The 23619-nt window shown below is 37.5% G+C and overlaps 2 protein-coding genes across 2 annotated transcripts in view; one reads left to right on the top strand and one right to left on the bottom strand.

The window, feature by feature from the left end:
• The window catches only part of TMEM206 (transmembrane protein 206), a 34110-nt gene extending 33491 nt beyond the window's left edge, over positions 1 to 619 (top strand). The window contains exon 8 of the mRNA XM_006887968.1: positions 458 to 619. Within this exon, the coding sequence (XP_006888030.1) occupies positions 458 to 619 (162 nt within the window). The remainder of the gene's footprint in view (positions 1 to 457) is intronic.
• Positions 620 to 5683: 5064 nt separating this feature from the next.
• PPP2R5A (protein phosphatase 2, regulatory subunit B', alpha) overlaps positions 5684 to 23619 on the bottom strand; it is a 93204-nt gene continuing 75268 nt past the window's right edge. The window contains exons 5-13 of the mRNA XM_006887967.1: positions 21950 to 22080; positions 20438 to 20497; positions 19236 to 19344; positions 17927 to 17980; positions 8679 to 8729; positions 8336 to 8455; positions 8128 to 8255; positions 7227 to 7328; positions 5684 to 5837 (exon numbers count right to left, since the gene is read on the bottom strand). Coding sequence (XP_006888029.1) covers positions 5684 to 5837; positions 7227 to 7328; positions 8128 to 8255; positions 8336 to 8455; positions 8679 to 8729; positions 17927 to 17980; positions 19236 to 19344; positions 20438 to 20497; positions 21950 to 22080 — 909 coding nt within the window. The remainder of the gene's footprint in view (positions 5838 to 7226; positions 7329 to 8127; positions 8256 to 8335; positions 8456 to 8678; positions 8730 to 17926; positions 17981 to 19235; positions 19345 to 20437; positions 20498 to 21949; positions 22081 to 23619) is intronic.

Genomic DNA, 23619 nt, shown 5'->3' with positions numbered 1-23619 from the left:
TGCAGAAACCATGGCTAGACACCACAAAGTACGTGGCAGTGCCTTAGCCGTGTGTGTGCTGTACAGTCCACTGATCTCTTTTATCCTTGTCAAAGAGAGTGCAAACCTTCCTTCCTTTCATAAAACAGTTTGGTATGGTTCTAGGACATTTGTAGTAAGGTCATTCATTTTTTGGATTAAGTAAAAAAAATATGCTCAGTACTAAGTAACTTATTTGTATACAGCTTCTTTGAAAATACTTTTTTCAGAATTACTGTATTGATAAAGGGAGGAGCTAGTAATTTCTTCTTAAATTGAGCTGCGAATTTTAAAGATTGAGGCAGAAATACAGAATAATGCCAACTGTAGAGCTCCTGTGTTTTTCTTGTGGTCTCAGTAAGGGGCTCTGGGAACTAGCACCGGCATGACTTAAGAATCAAAATGGAGCAACTAAAGTAAATGTCTATTTGTTTTACAGATCATCACTGCTAATCCCTGGAACACAATTGCTCTGCTCTGTGGGGCCTTCTTGGCATTATTTAAAGCAGCAGAGTTTGCCAAACTGAGTGTGAAATGGATGATCAAAATTAGGAGGAGATACCATAAAAGAGGAGGTCAGGCAACAAACCACATAAGCTGAGGTCCTCTGCGTTGCTTGTAGAACTGTCTGTTTGGGTGTTCTCAGCAGCTCTGGTTTGATTACCAACATCTGCACTCCTGAATTCACTTGAAGAAATGGCACTTTGCTGGGAGTAACCTGTCAAACTGGAACTTCTCCCTTGGCCCAAAAGGGAGCTCTGTAGAGCCTTAAGGGACAGATTCAGTCAGTATCCTCAAAGTTATGTAAGTATTTAAATTATTAATGAACATTTTAAAAAGTTGTCTAGTGACACACGTATGGTGTTTCTAGAGGATGGAATGGATCTGTATAGGTACCTGCAAGTTACTCACCTGTGGAAGATGTCTTTATTCCTGTTTGGTTTGGTGTATACATTCCACATTGGGTTTCTCACTGTTTTTTAAAAGTGGACGAGTGTTGTTTTCTTTTCGCAAAACTGTCCAATCGAGGTATGTGTGGGTCATGTTTTGAAACCTATGCACTGTCAACAAAAAGGGAAGTCCTCATGTCTTCAGCAGCAAACGCCATCCCCATTGTCTGGCCTCTGACAAGTTCTCTCAGGTGATGAGACTTTTTAAAAAGCTACGGTTGCTGTTCGGTGCCATCAAATTGGCCGGGATACATAGTGACCCTGTGAACAGACCTGAATCTTGCACTATCCTATGGCATCTTCACGATCCTGGATATGCTTGAGTCCGTTACTAGAATCTCTGTCTCAGTCCATCTTGTTGAGTTTTCCTCTCTTTCTCTGACCCTTCATCTTACCATCTCTTTGGCTAGCGCAGAGTGATAAAAATTCAGAAAATTGGTGATTACATAAAAGAATTGAGTGTGCTGTCATAAATATCCACTGAGTCGCTGGGCACCAGTGCTTTCATTCTGTGACCTCCTGTATACAAGGCTCCTGAGATGGACCCACTTTATGGTACAGCCGCTTACGGTCAAGTCCATGAGGCAGTGACGGATGGATGCAGGGGCCCATCAAGCTCCACAGGGAAATGGTGCTGATCCTCCCTATTCCTACACAGCTCCCTGTGGGAGAAATGGGCTTCCAGCCAGCATTGGACACGATGAATGCTTATTAAAAAACTACTTAGTTATTTTTCACATGGTAGCCACTGGCTGATTTAACATTTCATTTACATGCCTTTGGTATCCAAGAGGTCTTGGTAGAACTTCTTGATCTTCTTAATCTGTCCTTAGATAATTCAAAGAAACATAAAGTTCAAATGTAATTAAGGCATTGTTTGCCTCGTGTCTAATATAGCAAGAAATTGTGTTTTTTATGTTGTTCAACTATTAATTTAAAAGTTAACTGTGTAAAAAAATATTCCCTGCTTTTCTGTTGTACAGAAGCATGAGCAATCAAATGTTGGTCAGCGTTCCTTCTCTATACAGTCTTGCCCATAGGGCCGATACCGTGCCTGACAAAACATATTTATAAACACCCATAAGCAGGTACATTAACAGTATTAAAAAATAAATTTGTAGGTTTTTAAAAAATACCATTGTTTCCAATTTATAATGCATTTTAAGTTACTTTTTGCACACCTTATCCTTAGTAATGTATATTTTACCTGTAGTATTGTAGCATGTAATGTGTTGATGTTATTTTCTAAGATGTTCACTGTTACTGTTTACTGTTGAAAACACTGCTGTGTGAGGACTATCCAAGCAGAACTGAGTCACTGGAATGGAACCCTGTCCTAACTTTAGGACTTTCTGTCTGTAAGAAAGACTTGTCACACTTTGGTATTACTTAAAAATTTAAAAAAAATATTTGCATGGAAAGTTGAGTGAGCTCTTAAATAGGTTTTCGGATAACTTTTTGTTATGTGCTCTCGAGTCAGACTTAGAGGTAACCCGCTAGTGGGTTTTTCAGAGGCTGAAGAAAGCACACAGGAGCTTGTTCATCATGAAGCTAGTGGATTCCAGTGCATGCCTTTGGGCTGGCAGTAGGGCCTGACCACTAGGCCATCAGAGCTCCCTTAGAATAACTTAGATAACTGCAAAGTGAACATTTTTTTAGCTATCCAAACAAAACCATTAATGTTATCTATATGCCTATACCAGCCACAGACTAAAACTCAAAACCAACCTTCACTTTCTGGAAAAGCCTGCCTTCTGCTATCTGTGTTTCTTTTAGGATTATCCTTTCCTTAAAACTTCCCTCAGCTACCAGTGTTAGTGGTTGGGGTGGGGGACTCTGGTGGGCTCCTCACTGGGGTTGCTCTATCACACCTGTTACTTGAAAAGACTATAAACAAGTGTTTCTTCAATGACTATGAAGAGTGAAAGGAGCTGTGGCCCTCATATTAACCTGGACATGTTTTGACCCTGTGCTAGAGATTCATTCATAATGGATGTTAAAAAGGCTGAGTTAAACATCAGTAGTTGAAAACAGTTCATAATATCTTCTGATGCTGTCATAGTCCTATTCCCAACAACATAATGCTATTAAAGTTAAGATTTCTTTTCCTTGTTTTAAATAAGCTGTACCAAAAAGGATTGGCTGACACTGAACCATTATAGGAAGCAGCATAAGATCAAGAACTAATGGCAATAAGAAATTTAAGCCGCTCAGAAGGCATTGGCTAAAAATAAAGCACTAGAAATTGACGGAACACAAATTGGTATATTTCAGCAAACAGATGCAGCCCTGGAGGTGCTTACTAGGATGTACCTAGGAGTCTGGCAGACAGCTAGCTGGCCAACTGACGGGAAGACATCTAGATTTATTCCCATTCCCAAAAAGTAATCCAGCAGAATGGAAATTACCAAACAAGATCATTAACCTCACATTCAATCAAAATCCTGCTGAAGGTTATCAAAAAATGACAGAAATACAGACTTATTTTAGAAGAAGCCATGACACTAGGGATATCATTACTGATGTCAGATAGATCTTGGCTGAAAGCAGAAGAGTACCAGAAGGATCTTGTGTTTTATCAGCTATGCAAAGGCATTTTATTGTATGACAAATGGTGGCTAACGTTGAGAAGGGGAATTCCAGAACACTTGATTGTGCTCACATGAAACCTATATCTAGACCAAGAAGCTGTTATCCAGACAGAGCAAGGGAACACCGCATGGTTCAAAATCAAGAAAGGAATGTGTCAGAGCTGCATCTTTTCTGCGTACCTTTTCAATCTATACACAGGAAAGATCATTTGGGAGGTTGAACTTTATGAGGAGGAAATGTGGCATCATGTTTGAAGGAAGACTCATCAGGTACCTGCATAATGCAGATAACAACTTGACATACTTGCTTCAGATCAAGGACTGCAGCCTTTAATATGGATTGCATTTCTTAATAGCAAGAAAACAAAAATCCTCAGTACCAGGCCAATAGACAGCATCATGATAGATGAAGAAAGGATTGGAGTTAATGATTTCATCTTGCTCAGATCCACTGTCAACACCCTTGGCGCCAGCAGTAAGGAAATCAAAAGACAAGTTGCATTGGAAAAAAAATCTGCTTTTAAGGATCTCTATAGAGTGCTGAAGAGCAACAATGTCAGTCTGAAGAATTAAGGTATATGTGATCCAAGCCATGGTCTTCTCAGTTGCTTGCTATGGATCTGAGAACTTGACAAAAGAAGACTCAATGCCTCTGAGTTGTGGGGAACTGTTAAAAGAACAAACAGGCCTGTCCTGGAGAGGATGAAAACAGGCTGTTCCCAGAAAGAAAGGATTTTGAAACTCTGTGTCATATACTTTGGACATTTGTCAGGAGGGGCCAGTCACTGGAGACGGACATCATGATTAGAAGGGTAGAAAACTGGCGAAAAGAGAGAACCCTAGATGAGAGGGATTGACACAGCGACTTTGGCAGTGGGGTTAGGTGTCAGAGATGGTGAGCCATTGTTCATAGGGGTTGCTATAAGTCATAGTCGCCTTGGTGGCATGTAAGGGAAGATGGAAGGAGATCCTTGAATGTAGAATTTCAGAATATGCCTCACAATTTATCGTAACAATGTCTATTTGTATACCTATGTATGGTGTGTTTAAAGGGAGGGTAGTTTTCTGAAAGCTTTACCTTGGGGCTGAAAAAGCAAAGACAAACTAAGGCAAAATACAAACGTAGACTTTTATTAAAGGCTGCTCAATCCCCCAATGAAGATCTTTTGTTACAAAACAGTTTCCCACACAACTGCAAGTTAAGCGATTGGAATGGTACTCTGAAAACAAAATATGTGAGAAATACTAGACCAAGTAAAAACATACAAGACCCCTATAATCAACTTTTCCAGAACTCTAGATCAGGCTACTGCACTGCACTTAACAAGCCAGGCAGTGACAGCTAGAGCGCTGCATCAGCACACTGGGGGACTCAGCCTCCGTCCCTGGGTCAGGAGACACTGGGGGAGCCATGTAAGGACTGGAAAGGCCCTGCCTTCAGCTTTGACAGAGGAAGAGGAATGAATGGAGAAGGCACGCTTTGTGCCTCTACTCATCTGTGTTCATCACTTGGCAGTTGCAGATGAAGGGAGATATTCAAGAGGAACAATCTAAAGAATTTTGGTTTACTTTCCCAGCTTTTATTTCTGTTTTGTGCTTTAAAAAGCCTGGAAATTTGAGTTTTCTGCTCAAATTCCAGAGTGCAGGTAATTCCCTCCATCATTTCTGGGAGAGACAAAGGGAAGGGGAAGGATTATACCTTAGTTTTTTTAAAAGGAAACACTCCCTAGAATGTAACTAAGGTCTGCAGCAGTGTGAAAAGCACATTATAAAAGGGAAAATATACAGAGCAGATTACTTACTACCTATGTGCAACACAATCAAAATAATTCAAGTCATAATTCTCACCACTCCCAGAATTATCTCACTCATGTCATAAAATTCATTCTGTGAAACTTCAGAAGTGACACAATAAATCTGATTAGACAAAAGTTACAATATACTGTGGCCATGATATATAACACAGGGCTAAGTTTAGTCCATCTTTTTTTCATTTACAGTTTCCAAGGGGAAAAAAAATTGGCCTTATTATACTGATGAGGTTTTCCCTCCAATTTTTACATTTTTTTTTTTCAAAAAAGTTTACAAAACTGCCCATTCCACAAAGATGGTAGGTATTTTTATTTAATCAGCACTTGAATTGCTGAGAATATTGTTTATATTGTAAGGGCTGTTCTGCTTTTCTAGAGCACTGTTCTGCTTTTCTAGAGCTTTCTTTAACTTTAGCTCGTCTAACTTTCTCCATAATTCTTCACGTTCCAATTCCTTCTTTTTCTCTCTGTAAACAAATAAAAAATTTTTAAATCAGAAATTCTGAGTCCAGAAGCTAAAGAAAGGCGCTATATTTGGAAGTTTACTAGGAAACACATTTGTCACACACAACTCACCCATGTCCTCCCACTGAAGTGTTTGAGTTCAGTTACCTGCAGCACTCATTTCTTCCTGTCACTCTTACGAGTATGAAATCTTTGCTCTTCCTGTACCTGACAGTATATCCCACTCCCTACACACTGCTGCTGTTTACTGTAGAGTTGGAACTGACCCATAGCTGATTCTCCAGGCAGTTCTGAGAGGCACTAAGTAAATCGCACTGGAGGAGACTTCTCCTTTGGAGCAACTGGTGGAATCAAACTGCAAGCCTTGAGGACTGCGGCGCAGATTCTTAACCACTAGGCAACCAGAGCTCCCTACATACCAGCATCATATTTTTGTGCTTTCTAGTTTACAAAGTACTTTTACATAAATTGGTCAGTGGGTTAGCCCAGAGCCTTTCTTATTCAACATCCCTTGCAGAACACATCTCCTTACACTAACCAAAATGTATCTTAGCTCTTACCTCTTACGTGTCAGACAAATTTACAGGACCTTATGTGAGGCTGATGTTGTGAGAACGCAGGCAGTCTCTACATTACGAACAAATTCCCTTCCTGTCTTTAACTCATTTGTATGTAAGATGGAACTATAAGGTACAGTTTGTTTTTGATACCAGTTTAGTAGAATGTTAATTAGCAATATCAATATATTAGGAAGATTATTTTATAACAGTATATCAGATTCTCAAAAAGAAAATCACTAAACCAATTTCTCAAAGGTTGATGTATGCTATCATTTTTATTACAAGAAACACAATGTTAAACTCTTGAATCAAAGTCACAACATGGTCCAGGTACCCTCTTCTCAAGAAAGTACTAGGCTGACTTAAAAAACCCATCTTGTGAAAATCTGTATCTTAAAAAACTAAGAAAAGATTGTGCAGGATCAGGTTAGCAAAGCTCATTTATATAAAAAAAAAGCTCTTGAGGACAATACTTTTCTTATGAAGTCTGTGCACATTAACATTTAAAATTCAACATGAGTTACATTTTACAGTGCAAATATTACCAGACTGATTAAGTCCTTAAGGCTCAGAAGATAAAATTTATGACCCACATTATAGCCTAACCTTAAAGGAAATAAATTAGAACAATTTTAAATGAATGTTACTTCTGTTTAACAAATTATAAAACTTTTGGGGCTTGTTTATCCAGAAATGACCTAAAGAGTTTGGAGACTTTGATTGGTGATGCTTTTATGTAACTGACATTGCACTTAGTATCTGAGTAGATACCTTACTGAACTGAATCACATTAACCTAACATGTAATTTAGTAATTCAAAACATCAAATACCTCTGTCTTTCAGCTTTGTATGAGCTAGTAAGGTCATCAAAAAGCTTGCCATTCATTTCCATTAGCGTTTTCAGCACGTTATATACCAGTGCTACAATTGTCCTAAAATGAAAGTAAGCCCCGAGTTTAATCTTTTAAAATGAACATTTTTTTGATTGAATTGAAAGTTTACAGAGCAAACTGGTTTTCCATTCAACATTTCAGACACTCAGTTTCATAACATTATGCAGGTTTTAGACCCATCAAACAGAAACGTAACACTATCACCTCAATGGACCAAATGAATGCTGGCTGAGGCAGTTAACCCATTTTAACAATAAAGCGGAGGTTCAGTCATTTGCTCAAGGTCATGCCATCAGTGGTAACAGCTAAAAATGGCTGATTATCTTCATTTCTGCTCTAGGCTCTCATCTCTAAAACTGTCTGACTATTAAAATGTGAATAAGATCAAACTATAAATCAGAAGTAGCATGGAGAAGGGTGCCATAGATGTTGGACTGCATGTCACTTCTATCCCCTTTAAGCATTTCAGCGTTCCACCAGGATGGTGCTCTCTGCAGAGGTGAAACAACCCAACGCTGCATTAACACCAGTGACTGGTGCATCCACTCTCCAGCTGGGCTTGACCACATAGTGCAGAATGTTCCAACAGGTAAATGATACCTTCAAGGAGATTTGCAGTGAGGAACCATATTCCTCTATAATTGCAACTTTGTTATTTACAGGAAACACAGGAATAAAGTAAAGTGTTGTTAATCTCTGAGTAAGTTCCAAATCCGTGTGTTGTTAATCTCTGAATAAGTTCCAAATCCGTATAGATTTTATGTATGAATTACAAGACCAACTGACAAAAATGTTCACACACACACAAGAAAACATGACCAGCATAAAAGATACTTACGGGTTCCAGTGTTCTTTGGAGATTTTGTACAAACTGCCAAACATAATTGGCAGAATTTTGTCTATGTTCTCCTCAATCAAACTAAGAATATACTCATTATTCCAGAAGTATAATGCCCTTTCTGCAACCTAAAAAGACATTCAGAATGTCAAAAGGGGAAAGGACAGGATAGTATAAAACAAAAATGGCATCACTGAAAATACTGTACCTGAAAATGAGAACTGGACACACACTTGGATATTTGTTTAAAAAGTGGCTCTTCAATTTTTTTGAACTGTGTTGGTTCAATGACATCTAAGATTTCTTCAATTTCTCCTAAAAACATCACCTAGGTTAAAAAAATTTTAAGAAATGTAATGATGAAATAACAATATGAACGATACAGTGGCACAAAGATCTGGATGGCATATGCAATTTAGTGCAATTCAGGGTATTTGCCAATCCTTACACAAAGACTGCTGCACAACAGCTTGCCCCAAAGAGTCAAAGCTTTCAGCTGTGGATTTGAGAAGTTCTAATAAAATGCACTACATTTAATGAACAAAACCTACCTCTTTCTGACTGCATGTTTTTGGCCAAAATTTTAGCAATCCTCTGATCACCTGCAAAAAAGGAAAAGGTTAACATACATTAAATAATCTAAATTTTGAGGTTATTATAACAGATTAATCCTAATGCAGATCAGAATATGTAGATTTTGTTCAGCTTCAGAGACTAGTTCAATAAAGAGGGCTTATTATGGACCAGACACTATGCCAACAGCAGTGAATGAAGTTCATGAATATTCTTCAAACCAATATAAATCACAAAAAACCCAAAAGATTTTCCATCTCACACCTGGATCACCAGTAAAACACAAGAAAGGGACCAGGGATTTGAATTGACATTAAGTTATAAAATCCTGTATTAAATAAAATCCAACAGTTATTAGTAGAATAGTGTTATACATTAAAATAAGATCTATTTTAGAAATACTAAGATGGTTCAAATCATACATAAAAGTTCCTAAAATAATCTTTTATTTACTGTATGTCCTGATTAAATTAATTAAGCTAGAACCACCATTTTTATCTGAAACCACCATAGTTTGTAAAATCATGGCCCTGCTGATTTGGGGCAAATATATCTTTGATCTCTAGTAAAAAAGAACACTCACTCAAAATTGTGAAGAACACTGATCTGGAGCCAATCCAGCAAGAAAATTTAAAAGAAATGCTTTAGCTATATGATGGAAAGAAAAATTATTGAAGGTCATGAAAGATTACAAATAGACCATTCAGTGTAAAATGGTGCAACCCCTGTGGAAAGCAGTATGGCGCTTTCTCAAAAAGTTGCAAATAGAGATACCATTTGACCCAGCAATTCCACTACTGGGAATATACCCTGAAGAGACCATAGCTGACATCCAAGCAGATATATGCACACCCATGTTTATTGCAGCTTTGTTCACAATAGCAAGGATTTGTAAACAACCTAAGTGCCCATCAACAAACGAATGGCTAGAGAAGCTGTGGTATATTTGCACAATGGAATACTATGCTTCATTGAAAAACAAGGAACTCATGCAATATTATTCAAAATGGTTGACTCTGGAGAACATTATGCTGAGTGAAATATCCCAGTCACAAAAGGACAAATATTACATGATGCCACTGTTGTAGAATGGGACTGTCCTTGGGGTTGGGGAGAGACTGAGTAAGATGGGTTCAATAATGTATACTGCACTGAAACAGAGGAGGGAGAGAACCGTCTAAAAGAGAGATGTAACTGGGTATTTCTGTCATCACAGGAGACTAGAGCGAGGGCTGCATGGTGGAGGGGACCTGGGGGAGTGTTTGTAAAACAATGAAAGAATCTTTTCTTTTACTTTTCCATAATTTTTGGACTCATGTACTTGTGACTTGTTAGTCAAATTTGTGTCTTCTAGGTTGCAACACCCCCATGATACATCTTGAAGGATATGTACATGTACAGCCAAGCACAATCAATAAGAGTGCATCTAAATTCCAAAATCAATCTCCATAATAGTCTATGTGTTTCCTACTGCCAAAGGGGCCCTTTAGAGTAGTGAGAGAAGATCTTCACCCTGAAGCCCACAGCGTCCCTTTTCAGCAGGAAGTAGCTAAGAGAATACGCCGTCCCCTTTTCCTTATGACTCAGGGTGAAGTCTCTCTCAGGGAGGAGTGATAGGGAATGGCAAAGGATACACTGACAAAGAAGATTAATCAGAACTGGCTTTGACAAGCACTGTGGTATTTGGACAAGAACAAACTGGGAGGAGGGTGGAGAGAGTGGTGCAGCAATGAATGAGTGGAAGCCCAGAATCTCTGTAAATGTTTATGAAAATTAATAAAATATAATTATAGAAAAAAAAAACAAAAAAAAACCCAACAAATAGACCATTCAAAACTGAATGGACATTATCCCAATATAATACAAATGGAGTATCTTTTAAAGATCAGCACATCGCATCAAATAGTCAAGAGCTTTTTGGTTCAGGTGGGAGAGAATGAATGGAATGGAACCTGCACTACTGACATAAACAACTAAAACAAGGTAGCATTAGCATGGACACGGACGGAAATGATACATGAAGGAGAAGAGTATCTAGACAAACTGATGTGTTAAATATATGATAACGGTGACATTTTAATTTCAGAGAAAATGGCTAAATGAGTCAATGAAATGGTGATACTGGAACTAGTGCCTTACCCATTAGGTATACAGACTCCTAAGATGATCCTCTATGCTCCCTATTTCCTGATATTCACCCTCTTATATACTCAATCCCCTCCACTCAGGTGTGCGCTGGTCTAGTGACTTGCTTGTCGGAATGCCACTTCCATTGTTGCTGCTGTGTTTTAGTGAGTTTCCAGAGGTGGTAAATTGCACAGGAAGAGGTGCCCCATCTTTCTCCTTCGGAGCAGATGGTGAATTTGAACCACTTGCCGTTGGGTTGACACCACAGCAGTGATGCAGCAACAAGCCAACAGAGCTGGGAAAGGCAGCCGCCAGAACTACCTGAGAGCTGTGGTGGCAGGGAGCACATCTAAATCCTTCACTAAGGTTTCTTGCATACAGAATTGAGGGAAGAAATTGCACGTTTTTATTAAACTACTGTTTATTGTAATTCATTAGAGCAGCCCAGGTTGTTGATACAAAGGAAATATTAGATAATGGATAATATTTTTATAATCTCAGGAGTACAAAGATTTTTCTTAGGATGACATAATGAAGCAACCAGCTAGGTACTCAAGGCCTTATTTAAAGTAAAAAAAAAAAATTCAAGAAAATTCTGAATGGCAAAGATTTAAAAACAATGTACTCAAGTTTAATGAGGAAAAAAAAGTAGTTGGAAACTACAACAGGGAAAGGGTTAAAAGCAGGCAAAGGGTCCATCATGATGTTGTCTATAGGTCCAGGGGTGAGGATTTTTGTTTTCTAGATTCTGAAGTGCAATACATATTGGTACCAGACTGCAGTCTTTGATGTTCTCCAGCAGGTGCTTCATGTCCTCACTTGGTGTGAGCAAGGCTGTGTCATCTGCTAACAAAGGTTACTCATCTGTCTTCCTCTAATCCTAATACCACGTTCTTCATAATATCCAGTTCCTCTAATTAACTTGCTCAGCATATAGATTAAATAGGTATGGAGGATGACTACAACCCTGATGCACACCTTTCCTAAGGGGGCTCTGATGGGCTAGAAGAAAGAAGCTGTGCTGCAATCCCAAAGGGACACAGTTTGATTCCACCAGTTGCTCTGCAGGAGAAAGATGGGCAACCTCCTCCCATGTTTCTGCTTGCTGTCCACCCGAGGTGAGGACTCCACTTAGCCTGCACTCACCAATATCCACCCTGGGCAGAACTCCACTTGTTCTCTGTCCACCCTAGTTCCACAGCCCCACAAGCCTTTTGTTGGAAGTCCTCTCCATTCTTGCTTCCCCTTCCAACTACCATACCTTCAGGCCCTCCTCAGTCTCCTCCTGCCCATGTGAAACCTCACATCACTGTCATGCTGTGTGCTCTGGTCAGAGACACCTGTTTCTTAATGTTATTGCTATCACTGGGGCCTGGACCACTGAAGGCACTACTTAAGAATTTTTTAAGTTTTCTGAAACACTAAATGCCAGAAAATATTGTGACGAATAGGTTTAATTTGTAGGGAGCTATATAAAACGTACCACATGACAGCAACTGAATTATGTCTCCTTAAAAGATGGGGTAGGGGTAAATTCTAACAGGTATATTTAGGAGAAAGTATAGCCAGAGTGCACCTTATAGGCAAGTATGATGAACTTTTTTCTCATACACTTTGAACATGTTGTTGCAAGGGGTTAGTCTATGGTAAAAGGGACATTGTACTTGGAAAAGTGCTTGTCTGTGAAGGAGAAGATAATCCTCAACAAGATAAACTTTAACAGTGATTGTAACAGTGGCCTCTAGTAAGTCAGATGAGGATGATGCAGGACAGCACAGGGTTCAGAGCTGTTGTGCACATAGTAACAACAGGCAAAACGCCAAAAAAAGCTGACTATCTGGAGATCTTTGTTATGCTGTTGTTAGGTGCTATCAAACGGAGAACACAAGAGGACCCTGTGACCATATCTGAACCCTGTCCTATTTGGTGTCACCCTCACACTCTGACACACTCGAGCCCATGACAGCAGTCACTGTCAATCCAACTGCCTTGAGGGTCTTCCTCCCTTCATCAACCCCTTCCACCTTTCCAAGCATGATGTCAAGGAATAATCTCTAATAGCAACATGTCCAAAGTTTGTGAGATGAAGCTTCATCATCTTTGTCTCAAAGGATCACTCTGGCTGTATGTTATAGAAGACATATTTTGGGTTTTTTTGGCAGCCTATAGGATACTCAGTACTGTAGTCCAGCACCACAACTTAGAAGCATCAGTTCTTTTTCTGTCATTCTTATTCATTGTCCAGTCTCTGATTCATAGCAAGTGACTGAAAAGACCATGCCCTGAATCATGCACACCTTTGTCCTCAAACTGACATTGCTCCTCAATAATTGAAGAGAGGTCCTTGGCTGCAGACTTTCCCACTGCAATACATCTCTCCTGACTGCTTGTACCACAGTTGTTGATTGTGGATCCAAGCAGGATGAAATACTTGACAGTTTCAATCTTTACTCCCTCTATTTGCCAGTGGTGAGTAATTTTATTTTCTTGACTGAAATGCAATCATATTGAAGTCTGTATTCTTTGCTTTCTGCAAAAGTGTTTCAAGTCCTCCTCACTTTCAACAAGCAATGTTGTGTCATCTGCATAATATAGGTTATTGATGAGTCTTCCTCCAATTGTGATGCTACATCCTCCTTCAGAGTTCACCTTCTTATATAATTTGCTCATCATAGATTCAGTAGGTATGGAGAGAAGATATAACCCTGACACACTGCTTCCTTGATTTTAAAAACCCTGTAATGTTCCCATGCTCTGTGATTCCCATCGCTTCTCAATGTTGGCCATAATTTGTTATGATCCCCATAATCAAATGTCTCTCCATAATAATAAAGCATAAATAGACATTCCTCCAGTATTCTTTACTTTACCCTGGATCCATCTAACATCAGCAGTGATATCATATCCCTGGTGCCATGGCCTCTTAATTCTGCCTGTACTTCTGGCAGTTCCTATCTGTATACTATTTAGCCATTTTTTAATAATCTTCACCAGTATTTTGCTTACATGTAACATGTGATATTAATGATACTATTCGATAATTTTCACATTCTGTTGTGTAATATTTCTTGGAAATGGGAATAAATATGGATCTCTTTCAATCAGTGAGCCGGACAGCAGTCCTCCAAACTTCTTGGCATAGACTGGTGAGAACGTTCAGGGACACATCTGTTAGTTGAAAACTGTCAGTCTTATTGGTACCCCATTAACATGTTGCCACAAATGATGGTAATACATTGAGAGAGAGAAAAAAAAGTGTTTCTAAGCATGGTTGTCAATTTAAAAGTGTATGGCAACGTATTAACTTCTTCCTTCCTCACCATTAGCTCCTGTTCTTATGGTACTACCTGAAATTTTTCAGTGTCAGTCAATTCTTTTTTGTACAATGATTCTGTGTGTCCCCTCCATCTTCTTTTGATGCTTTGTGGATCATTCAACGTATTGACCATATCATCTTTCACTGTTGCAACTTGAGTCTTAAAATATGTTTCTGAGTTCTCTCAGCTTCAGAAATGCCAAGTGAGTGCTCCTCTTTTTATTCTCCTATTCCATATTTCTGCACATACCATTATAATACTTTGCTTTGTCTTCTTATGCTGTTCTTTGAAATCTGTTCAGGTCTTTAGCTTCTTTCCCCTTTTGTTTTGGCTTCTCAATTCTCTAGACCAATTTTCAACGTCTCTTCTGATACCCATTTTGGTTTTTTTCTTTCTCTTCTGTCTTTGTAATGACCTTTTGCTCTCTTCATGGATATCCTTGATGTCATCCCACAACTCATCTGATTTTTGATCACTGGAGTTTGAAATCTAAAGATGATTTTTTAAAATTCAGGGGGATATTTTGGTTCTTGTGGACATCTTCAGTCTCAGTTTGAACCTGCACATGAGTAACTGATGATCTTTCCACAGTCAGCACCTGACCTTGTTTTGACTCCTTGATATTGAGCTTCTCCACTGAGTCCTCAATCTGATTCCTAAGCCATTCATCAGGTGAGGCCCATGTGTAAAGTCACTGTTTGTGTTTTTTCTAAAAGATATTTATGATGAATAAATCACCGAACATAAAAAATTCCATCCTTCTATTTCCAGCCTCATTCCTGTCACCAAGTCTGTACTGACAACTGTTTTTTATCCTTTGTTTTCAACTTTTGCATTCCAGTCACCAATTATCAATAATGCATCTTGACTGATTTGATCAATCTCAGACTGCAAAATTGAATCAAAATTTTCAATTTCCTCCTCTTTAGCTGTAGGAGCTTATATTTGAATAATTGTCGTATTAACAGGTCTTCCTTGTATGTGTATGGATTACATCCTGTCACTCACAACACTGTGTTTCAGAACAACATGAAATTATCTTTTTAACTATGAATTCAACATCATTCATTCTTCCTCTATTTTTCATTCCCAGCATAGTATACCATGTGACTGTCTAAGTCAAAGTGGCCAAAGCTAGTCCATCTCATCTCATCGCCTAGAATGTCGATATTCATTCATTCTACTTATTTTTTCTCACCTTCTAGCTTTCAAACATTCATACTTAATACATCCCATGTTCTAATTATTAAAGAATGTTTGCCACTATTTTCCTCATTTTGATTGACTTCTAATCTGGGTTCTAACTCTGATACTGTAATAGAGTTGTCAGAAGGCTGCTATTTAAGAAGCAGATGATCAATTCTGCTTCCTAGTCTGTCTTAATTTTGGAGCTCTACTAAAACCTGTCTACCATGGGTGACCCTTGTGACATCTAACACACTGGTTTCATAGCTTTAAGCATCACAGCAACCCACAAGTTACTTCAGTTCACACAGCAACCCACAAGTTACCTTAGTACAACAAGCTGACAGACAAGTGCTGTACTAATTATAACCATGAATTCTCCCAATAAATACAATAAAATGACAAATTAATGTTGTACAGCTAATAACAAATCAGGCATATGCATGGCATGTTACCAGATGCAGAAGAAGCCTATATAGTTGTGGCAGGATGTGCCTCTGGGAGGGTGCCGAAGTATTCTGGCTGAGATTCATGCTAGGGACATGGGTGTAAGATCCCAGATGTGGATATTAAGATAACATGGAAGTCTCTGCTGAATCTTTTGTAGTGCACAGAAGGCCCAAGGGCCCCAAGACCCAAAGGGATATTGATTTTAAAAGGTCTGACTTCCATACCTAAGAAGCCCAGCCACCAAAGGGCTGTTGGTGTAAAAAAAAAAAAAACACCACCAAGAAACAAACAAAAAAAACACCCACCCTTTCATCCTCAAAAAAGTCAGGCCTTTTTTGATCAACAACCTTTGTTGGCTGGGGACTCTTAGTTATGTTAATGACACAGAATTAAGTAAATCTCTTTGAAGATATAAAAGATCAAGCAAGCAAGCATTTTATTGGATCCACAATCAGCATCCACAGTAGCAGCTGTCAAGAACTTAAAAGACCTACTGCACTGGGGAAATGTGCTTTCAAGGACTTCTCCAAAGTTCTAAAGAATAAGGCAGTCAGTTTAAAGTCTTAAGAGGCACCTGATTCAAGTCATGGTATTTTCAATTGCTTCCTATGCATCTAAATCAGAAAATGAGTAAGGGTCACTGAATTTATAACTCTGAATTGTGGTGTTGGTAAAGAGTTCTTGAACGTCCCATGGACTGCCAAAAGAGAGAGAGAGAGAAAGAAAAAAAAAAAAAGCAGCAGTCTGTCTTGAAACCAGAGGGTTCTTCAGAGACAAGGATGGTGAAACTGTCACACTACGTAGGGCATATTTTCAGGAGGAATCAGTCCTTGGAGAAAGACAAGCTGATAAATGTAGAAGTAAGTGAGAGAGGAAGACCCAACTTTTCTCAACACTGCAATAGACTATGCACTACGCCTGGTGGTAGAGTGGCAAGAAGCTGCGCTGCAATCCTGAAGGCATGTGGTTCAAATCCACCACCTGATCCCCGGGAGTAGGATGGGCAGTCTGCTCCGATGTGATTAAGTGACTCTGAAAATGGAGGATCAGCTATGGGTCAGTTCTGCCCTGACAGCACATAACAACATGCCCCCAGTACTATGCACATACAGAGCTCTCTGGTGGCCAGTGGGGAAAGAGGTGCACTGCCAACCCAAAGGTCAATGGTTTGAATCCACCAGCTGCTACACAGGACAAAAGACAAAGATGGGCAATCTCCTCCTGTGCAATTTACATACTCGGCAGACCTACTTCGGGTCATCTATGGGTTAGTTCTGACTTGATGGCAAAGAGATTGGTTTTTTCCCTGAGTTTTTACCAGTGCTCCTTGTTTTTCTTATAAGCCTACCTATTGTTTGGGTGAAAGTTGAGACACAAGCCTTCAGAAGACTCAATATAAAAAGAAAACACCTTACAAATTTGTTATTTTAAATTCTTTATCACTAGGAATGTTAGAAGCTATTTCGTTTTAAAAAGGCCAAGGAAGTGTTCTCTCAAAATATTTATTTTTCCAAGGTTAATATTTCACTTTACTGCATGTTTGCTATTCTTAAATCTTCAGTGAATTTTCATAACAAGTAGTTATCCTTTTACTCTTTTTTTCCCCTTTTACTCTCTTAAACCTTTATTTTACAGATAACAAGCAAAATGCAAAACTGAAATGCTAATTTATTAAACAACCTATATTCCAAGATGATATTTCTTATCAAAGCCAAGAAATGTTTTCAATTTTTACCATGTGGCTTATCACTAATTAAGGAAAAGTTATATTTCTTTTAAAAAAGGAGAAAAACCTCAAGAGAATAGTTCTGGGATCCTCACAATAGGTTTTAATTTTAAAAGAGTAATGGAAATCAAAGCGATTATCAGTGAATCGATTATTTATATGAAATTTCAATTGTTATTTGAGGTCATCATCATATATATCAATTAAATATCTGAGTTATTTAAGGCACATAACTTATGACAATTCCCTTTCCCCCAACCTGGTTCTTTGAATGCAAATTAACTTCACATTCTTTGACCAAATGACTTTACCTTGAAGTATATGACTACTACTCTTTAAAGTCTACATTAGCTATAAAGAAAGCTATAAATTGACTAAAAAATAAAATCATAAAAAAATAATAAATAAATGAAGCACTTACTGGTTCTGTTAATGTTGTATCTTTTTCCAGGAACTGTACAACACAATAGGCTAGCTAAAATGTAAAGGAAAATTTTCAAATGTTACTGAGTGAAATCACATTCAGATGCAAGTTTAAAAATACTTAGCAAAAAAGACTACTTCATTTTCACAAACTGCTGTAGTTTATATCAACATATAAAAATAAATTATGCACTCAAAATTGTATACCCTTTTCACCTTGAAAGTAACTTCTAGTTCAAAAAAGGTATGTTCTTTTGTCAATACTTTTTCAATATAAAATTAACTAGGACTAAATCTAGTATTTTAGTCTATTAGCCATGTTTCTACAAATGAACCTATACGTAGCCCATCTATTACATATTAGCCCATAAGCTGCTAATATAATATGACAGGTGTCCCTGTCTTATGACACACAGCATTATGATAAACCACACTTAGGAACATTCTATTTCTGTGTGATGCATCATCTCATTAGTAACAGGCATTATGTATAAAGTTGTAGTACTGCTACTTTGTCATTCTCACGCCAACTCAGGGAAAAATAATGACAGAATTTATAAAGATAATAAAGGCAATAATCTACCAGAAAAAGAAAGGGAGGTACTTGACTTACATCAGAAGTCTGATGGGAGTCATTGAAATGGAAATCTGTTTGTAAATCAGAGACAACCTGTATTCTCATCTTTAAATGTTAAGAGAGATTAAAATTGATCTCTAACTAGGGTGTCAGAACTATAAAGAACATTCTGCAGATATGTGGCATTTACTCAAAATCATTTAGTCAATTCTGTCAGGCAGGACCTAGATTAGAAAGGAAGGGAATCTGATATTACTTTTACTATACTTCTTATGTGCCGTCAAGATGGAACCTTCTTATGGTTGACCTTTCAGCGGGTTTTTAGAGGAAGATAATCACATGGGTGGAGACTACCCATCCTCCTGGATGGTGGATTTGAACTATGTGCCTTTGGGTTTGCAGAAAATTCTTACCAGTAGGCCACCAGAGCTCCCCAAATATCTATACTTATTATATAACAAGACTAAATGTCTTATTACTTTATTATTATGAAGTGTGGTTTCAGTAATTTACAAAACAAATTGCTTAATTATATTTAAAACTGTTGTTCTGATACTTATAAATTTCTCTGTTCTATATGTTAATCTTTCAGAGTATTTCACTAGAGCTCTGGTAGCCAAGTGGGTCAAGAGCTGCACTGCCAACCCAAAGATAGGCAGTTCCAATCCACTAGCTGTTCCGAGAGAGAAAGATGAAAGAGTATTTCATTTGAAATTTTTAAGAAACTTACCTGAGCATGAAACAAAGCTAATCCTTTTGCAGTATGCATAGGAATAAGAACCTTCATTAGAAACTGTTTATGTTCTGCTTTCAGTGGCAATGCAAAGCCATTGATAATACTGGAGAGAAAAAGACAGGGGAAGAGTTAAGTAGTTACTACTTTCTAAAAGTTATCTCATCCACAAGTACATTTAGGTTTCAACTTTGAGGCTGTATGACTTAACTCATCTGTGATAAACCTGATAAAGCATTTATGATCAGGTCTGTCCTCTAAGTCATTCAATTATACCAAAAGAAAATTAGGACTGTCAATTTATGACACAATAGGCAATGTCTACCTTTGTTTTCTATAATGCCTGTTACTCTGTTAATGCCTGGTTGCCTTCATTTTCCCTTTCTGAAGCTGCAGCAAGACATCTTATTATCACAATATCATCTTATTAGTATTCTCAGTATTTTTGGAAGGAAATGGTAGTTCCTCTTACTTTGTTTGAAGATCTAAAACAAGCATTCTTCATTCTATAAAGAATTTATTCTCAAAACAGTAGTATCATCATCCCCTTTAGAGCGGTCCTGTGAGAACCAACTTATGGCTGATCCTCCAGAGGCTGTTAATCACATGAGCCAAGCGAGACCGTTCTCTCCTGGAGCTGCAGGTGGATCGAACCATCCACTTTTGCTCTGGCACAACTCCCTACATACTACATCACCAGGGCTCTCCTACTCTAACCAGCAATAAGGAAAGAAGAAATTTTCTCGGCTACTACTATTCTGAGGTAAATAAGGAAGACAAAATATTTATGTGATCTAAAACCAGAGATTTCAGATTCTTCTAAAACAACAGATGGACTGGGAGTTGTTTATCAGTATCTGAAGAAAAATGCTTGTTGTAAACTCCTCAGAGATTCACTGTAGCGTATTTGTTCTCTTCCTTATGAGATTATATACATTTTGGTGGCAGTCTGGCAGTTTGAGGAGGTAAGACAAAAAACATGCTACTCCTTCAAGTACAGGAAGTCTGTCTTGCATGACAGTACTTTAATATGCTGACCCTCTAAAAGAACTGTGATAAGAATTCAATTAAGAAACTATGGCTTGTGTTTCATGTACAGGTCCTAAAATATAAAATCGTTTTTTCCACCCCAGCTAAGCTTTTAATATACAAAATAAAAAGTTAATTCTAAAAAATAAGGATAAAAAAAATTGACCAACCTTCCTAATATTTCTAGGAGTTCAGCAACACCATTGAAATGTTCTGTTTCATATATAAACCTAGTTAAAGAAAGATGTAATAGGAATCAAACATCAAAATATACATTAATAGAATGGGAAAGTAGATTATAGTATTTTATTATAGTAAGATTATTATATTATTGCTATAGTTGTTCCTTAGAAGAATACTTAACCTATGGGACAACTATAACACACAAGCAAGCATGCTTTAGATTTCCTTTTAAATAGTTTTGTCACAAAGCGGTTACTTTATAGGAATCTTTCAAAAGAAGGTATTTATCTTATTCAACAATATATGCTGTTAAGACTTGAGATTCATGGATTTTATCAAAGAAGTAGCTTACAAAATAGAAAAATTCTCTACTCTTTGCCTAGTGTTCCAGATTGTCAATTAAATAAACAAAGCACACCTGGAACAGGAATGTTAATATTAACATCCTGATCTACAATAACTAGTTAATAAATCAACATTTACAAAGTAGTTCAGAGATAAGCTTCTTATAAATTTAATCAAATGAAAGTACCTGTAAGAGTTACTGGCTAAATATATCTATACAATTTTAAAGGGAAAACTATTTGAAAGCTATAGATGATAAAACATAATTTGATTTTAAATATATCCTCATTACAGGAAATTTTTCCTTCATTTAAAAATTCTAAAAAAATGAGCCCAAGACACTCTTGTGGATTAACTTTTAGCCAAACATTAGACCTTCATATAAGTGGAACAATTAATACCACGCAGGCAATTCACTTAGAAAAATGAATCACACAAGATCAAAAGGGTAGTATTTGCCAAGGGACAAAGTTCAGAAGGCAGGAAAGGAAAGGATACAAAGCTCAATGGAAGTGACAATCACAAGGAAGAAGCAGGAAAAGTTCTGTCACAATGTGGAAACTGTAATTTAATGCCATAAAACAAAAGCTGTATGAACTACTGGATGTAAAAGCAGTCTGCTCTGTAAACTTTCACTCAAAGCAATACACATAAACATATTAGTAAAAATCTAAAATTGCAATATTACAAAGAAAAGTTCAGTTTATTCTCATCTTCTACTTACCCTATTATTTTAGCCAAGAAACATAATTTTTGATAAATGACACTCTTTTTCTAACTTGTAATAGTGCTTTAAGATGAAAATAAACTAGGCTTAAAAGGGTAATTAATGTCCTTCTTTAGAATAATACATAAAATTCAAAGAGTGAGTTGATGCAATCTCTAGAAGGCGGTGCAATTATTTAATAAGAAACTTCAAAGAAACATAACTAGATCAGTTCTATTCTCAATTCATTTTTAAACTCTTAAATGGATATAATACTGATATTAAAAATTGTCTTAATTACTACAATCCCCTTAGATAAGCAGTAGGTCTTAAATTTCTAGACAGAACTGCATGATGACTACAAAATAAGCCAAACACGGCTCAGAGAGGAACAGTAACAGCGTTCAGACAAAAAGGAGGGGCAGTAAAAGTGCTACAAATAATTTACCTGAGGAAAATGTTATTAATTTGTTTTCTGATGAATGCTCTTAATCCAAGAAATTTCCCATAAATTCGATGTAGAACAGTCTTCAGAAAGTCACGTTCTCTGGGATCTTCACTATCAAAAAGCTCCAGGAGCTTTAAAAAAAACCTGAGAAATTACTTTTAAAAAATAACCGAGCTAAAACTTAATTCTGATTTTAAGATTACTCATGGACATATTTTTTAAAACCCCAATAAATACTCTGCTTTCTGGTAAATAATGAAGCTAAAGAAATGCTTAAGGAGTTCCCGCTCACTCAGTTAAAAAAAGTTATAAAAACCTACTAACACATTTTAAGTAAACAGCATATAATAAAAATTTTACTTAAAAAACCCCAACAAAACCAAAAAACCTAGTAACACAAGTATTTCAAAATGTGTTAACACTTTTTTGCCTTGCTTTTTGACATTAAAATTCTTCTGATTACTAAACATGATAATAAAGACATGCAACATTTAAGCTTTAAGACTACATATCATTCAACAAAGTTAAAAAAAAATATGCACCTGTAAATGTTTATTTGTAGTTCACCATGTTGTTGTTATGTGCCGCTGGATCAGAAGTGGGTTTTAGTATGTATATATGTATGTATGATTTCACACTTAAAAGAAACTGTTGAATTGCATCTAATTGTTTATATGTCCATTTCATATAAAAGACTGAATGTTTTTAGGGACAGTTATGAGTTACCAAAGAATTAATTCCAACTCATGACAATTCCATGTATCAGAATCAGATTGTTCCATGGAGTTTTCAACAGTTGATATTTTGAAACGCGATCATCAAGCTTTTTAAATAGGTATGCACATAATTATTCATATATATAGTGTTTCATTCATGCACACTGTGAGGCTTTTGTGTTTCATACTTTCCTTCACTGACATTGTCTCATACATTCCCATATATTGTGTTTTATAAAATTAATCACCATTATCCTGGTCTTAACAGGTCCCTGCTGGATGTTTCCTATTTCCTTTACACCCCTTCTCCACCAAACTGTGACACTATTTTACTTCCTCTGTTCACTCTCACCTCTCAGCTCCCATCCTTTGCCCCCCTTAGATCCCCCTACATGTTTTATTAGTTATCCTTCCATTCTGAGGTACTTCTAGGTAGAGTCAAATCCCTAAACTTTCAGTTAGCAGTCTGACCTCTTGCAACCAAACTCGATGCCAGCGAGTTGGTTGTGAATCACAGCAATAAGGGTTAGGATGCAATTCTTAACAGAAACAGACGGTCTCATCTCTCTTCTGTGGAGCTGCTAACAGACTGATGTCAGGCCCAGACCAAGGTCAAGGGAGAATAAAGGATTCAAAGAACAGAACATGTCAACAAGTGGAGTGAATGCCCTCGCCCACCTGGCTAAAGCACAATGGAATGTCCCTCCTTTCCCTCCCTAATGACCTTCCCATAAAAACCCTCCCAAGAACTTCCTAAGGGTCACTTCCTTGTTCTCCATTTTGAGACCAAGGAATGTCCCCAGGGAATTCCCTTAATAAAGCTGCTTTAGGCTTTCCCTCTTGCTCTTCTCTCTTCCTTGAGTCCTTGGCCTTAAGTCCTGTCTGAAGGCCTAAGCTGCACAATGACTAGGGAGGATAGGAGAATTGATGCCTTTGAGCTGTGGTGCTGGAGAA

This window comes from Elephantulus edwardii, unplaced genomic scaffold (genome assembly GCF_000299155.1).
Source record: "Elephantulus edwardii isolate Elephantulus edwardi_28Jun2011 unplaced genomic scaffold, EleEdw1.0 scaffold00063, whole genome shotgun sequence".
Classification (NCBI taxonomy): Eukaryota; Metazoa; Chordata; class Mammalia; order Macroscelidea; family Macroscelididae; genus Elephantulus; species Elephantulus edwardii.
This window is presented reverse-complemented; position numbering and strand designations above follow the sequence as displayed.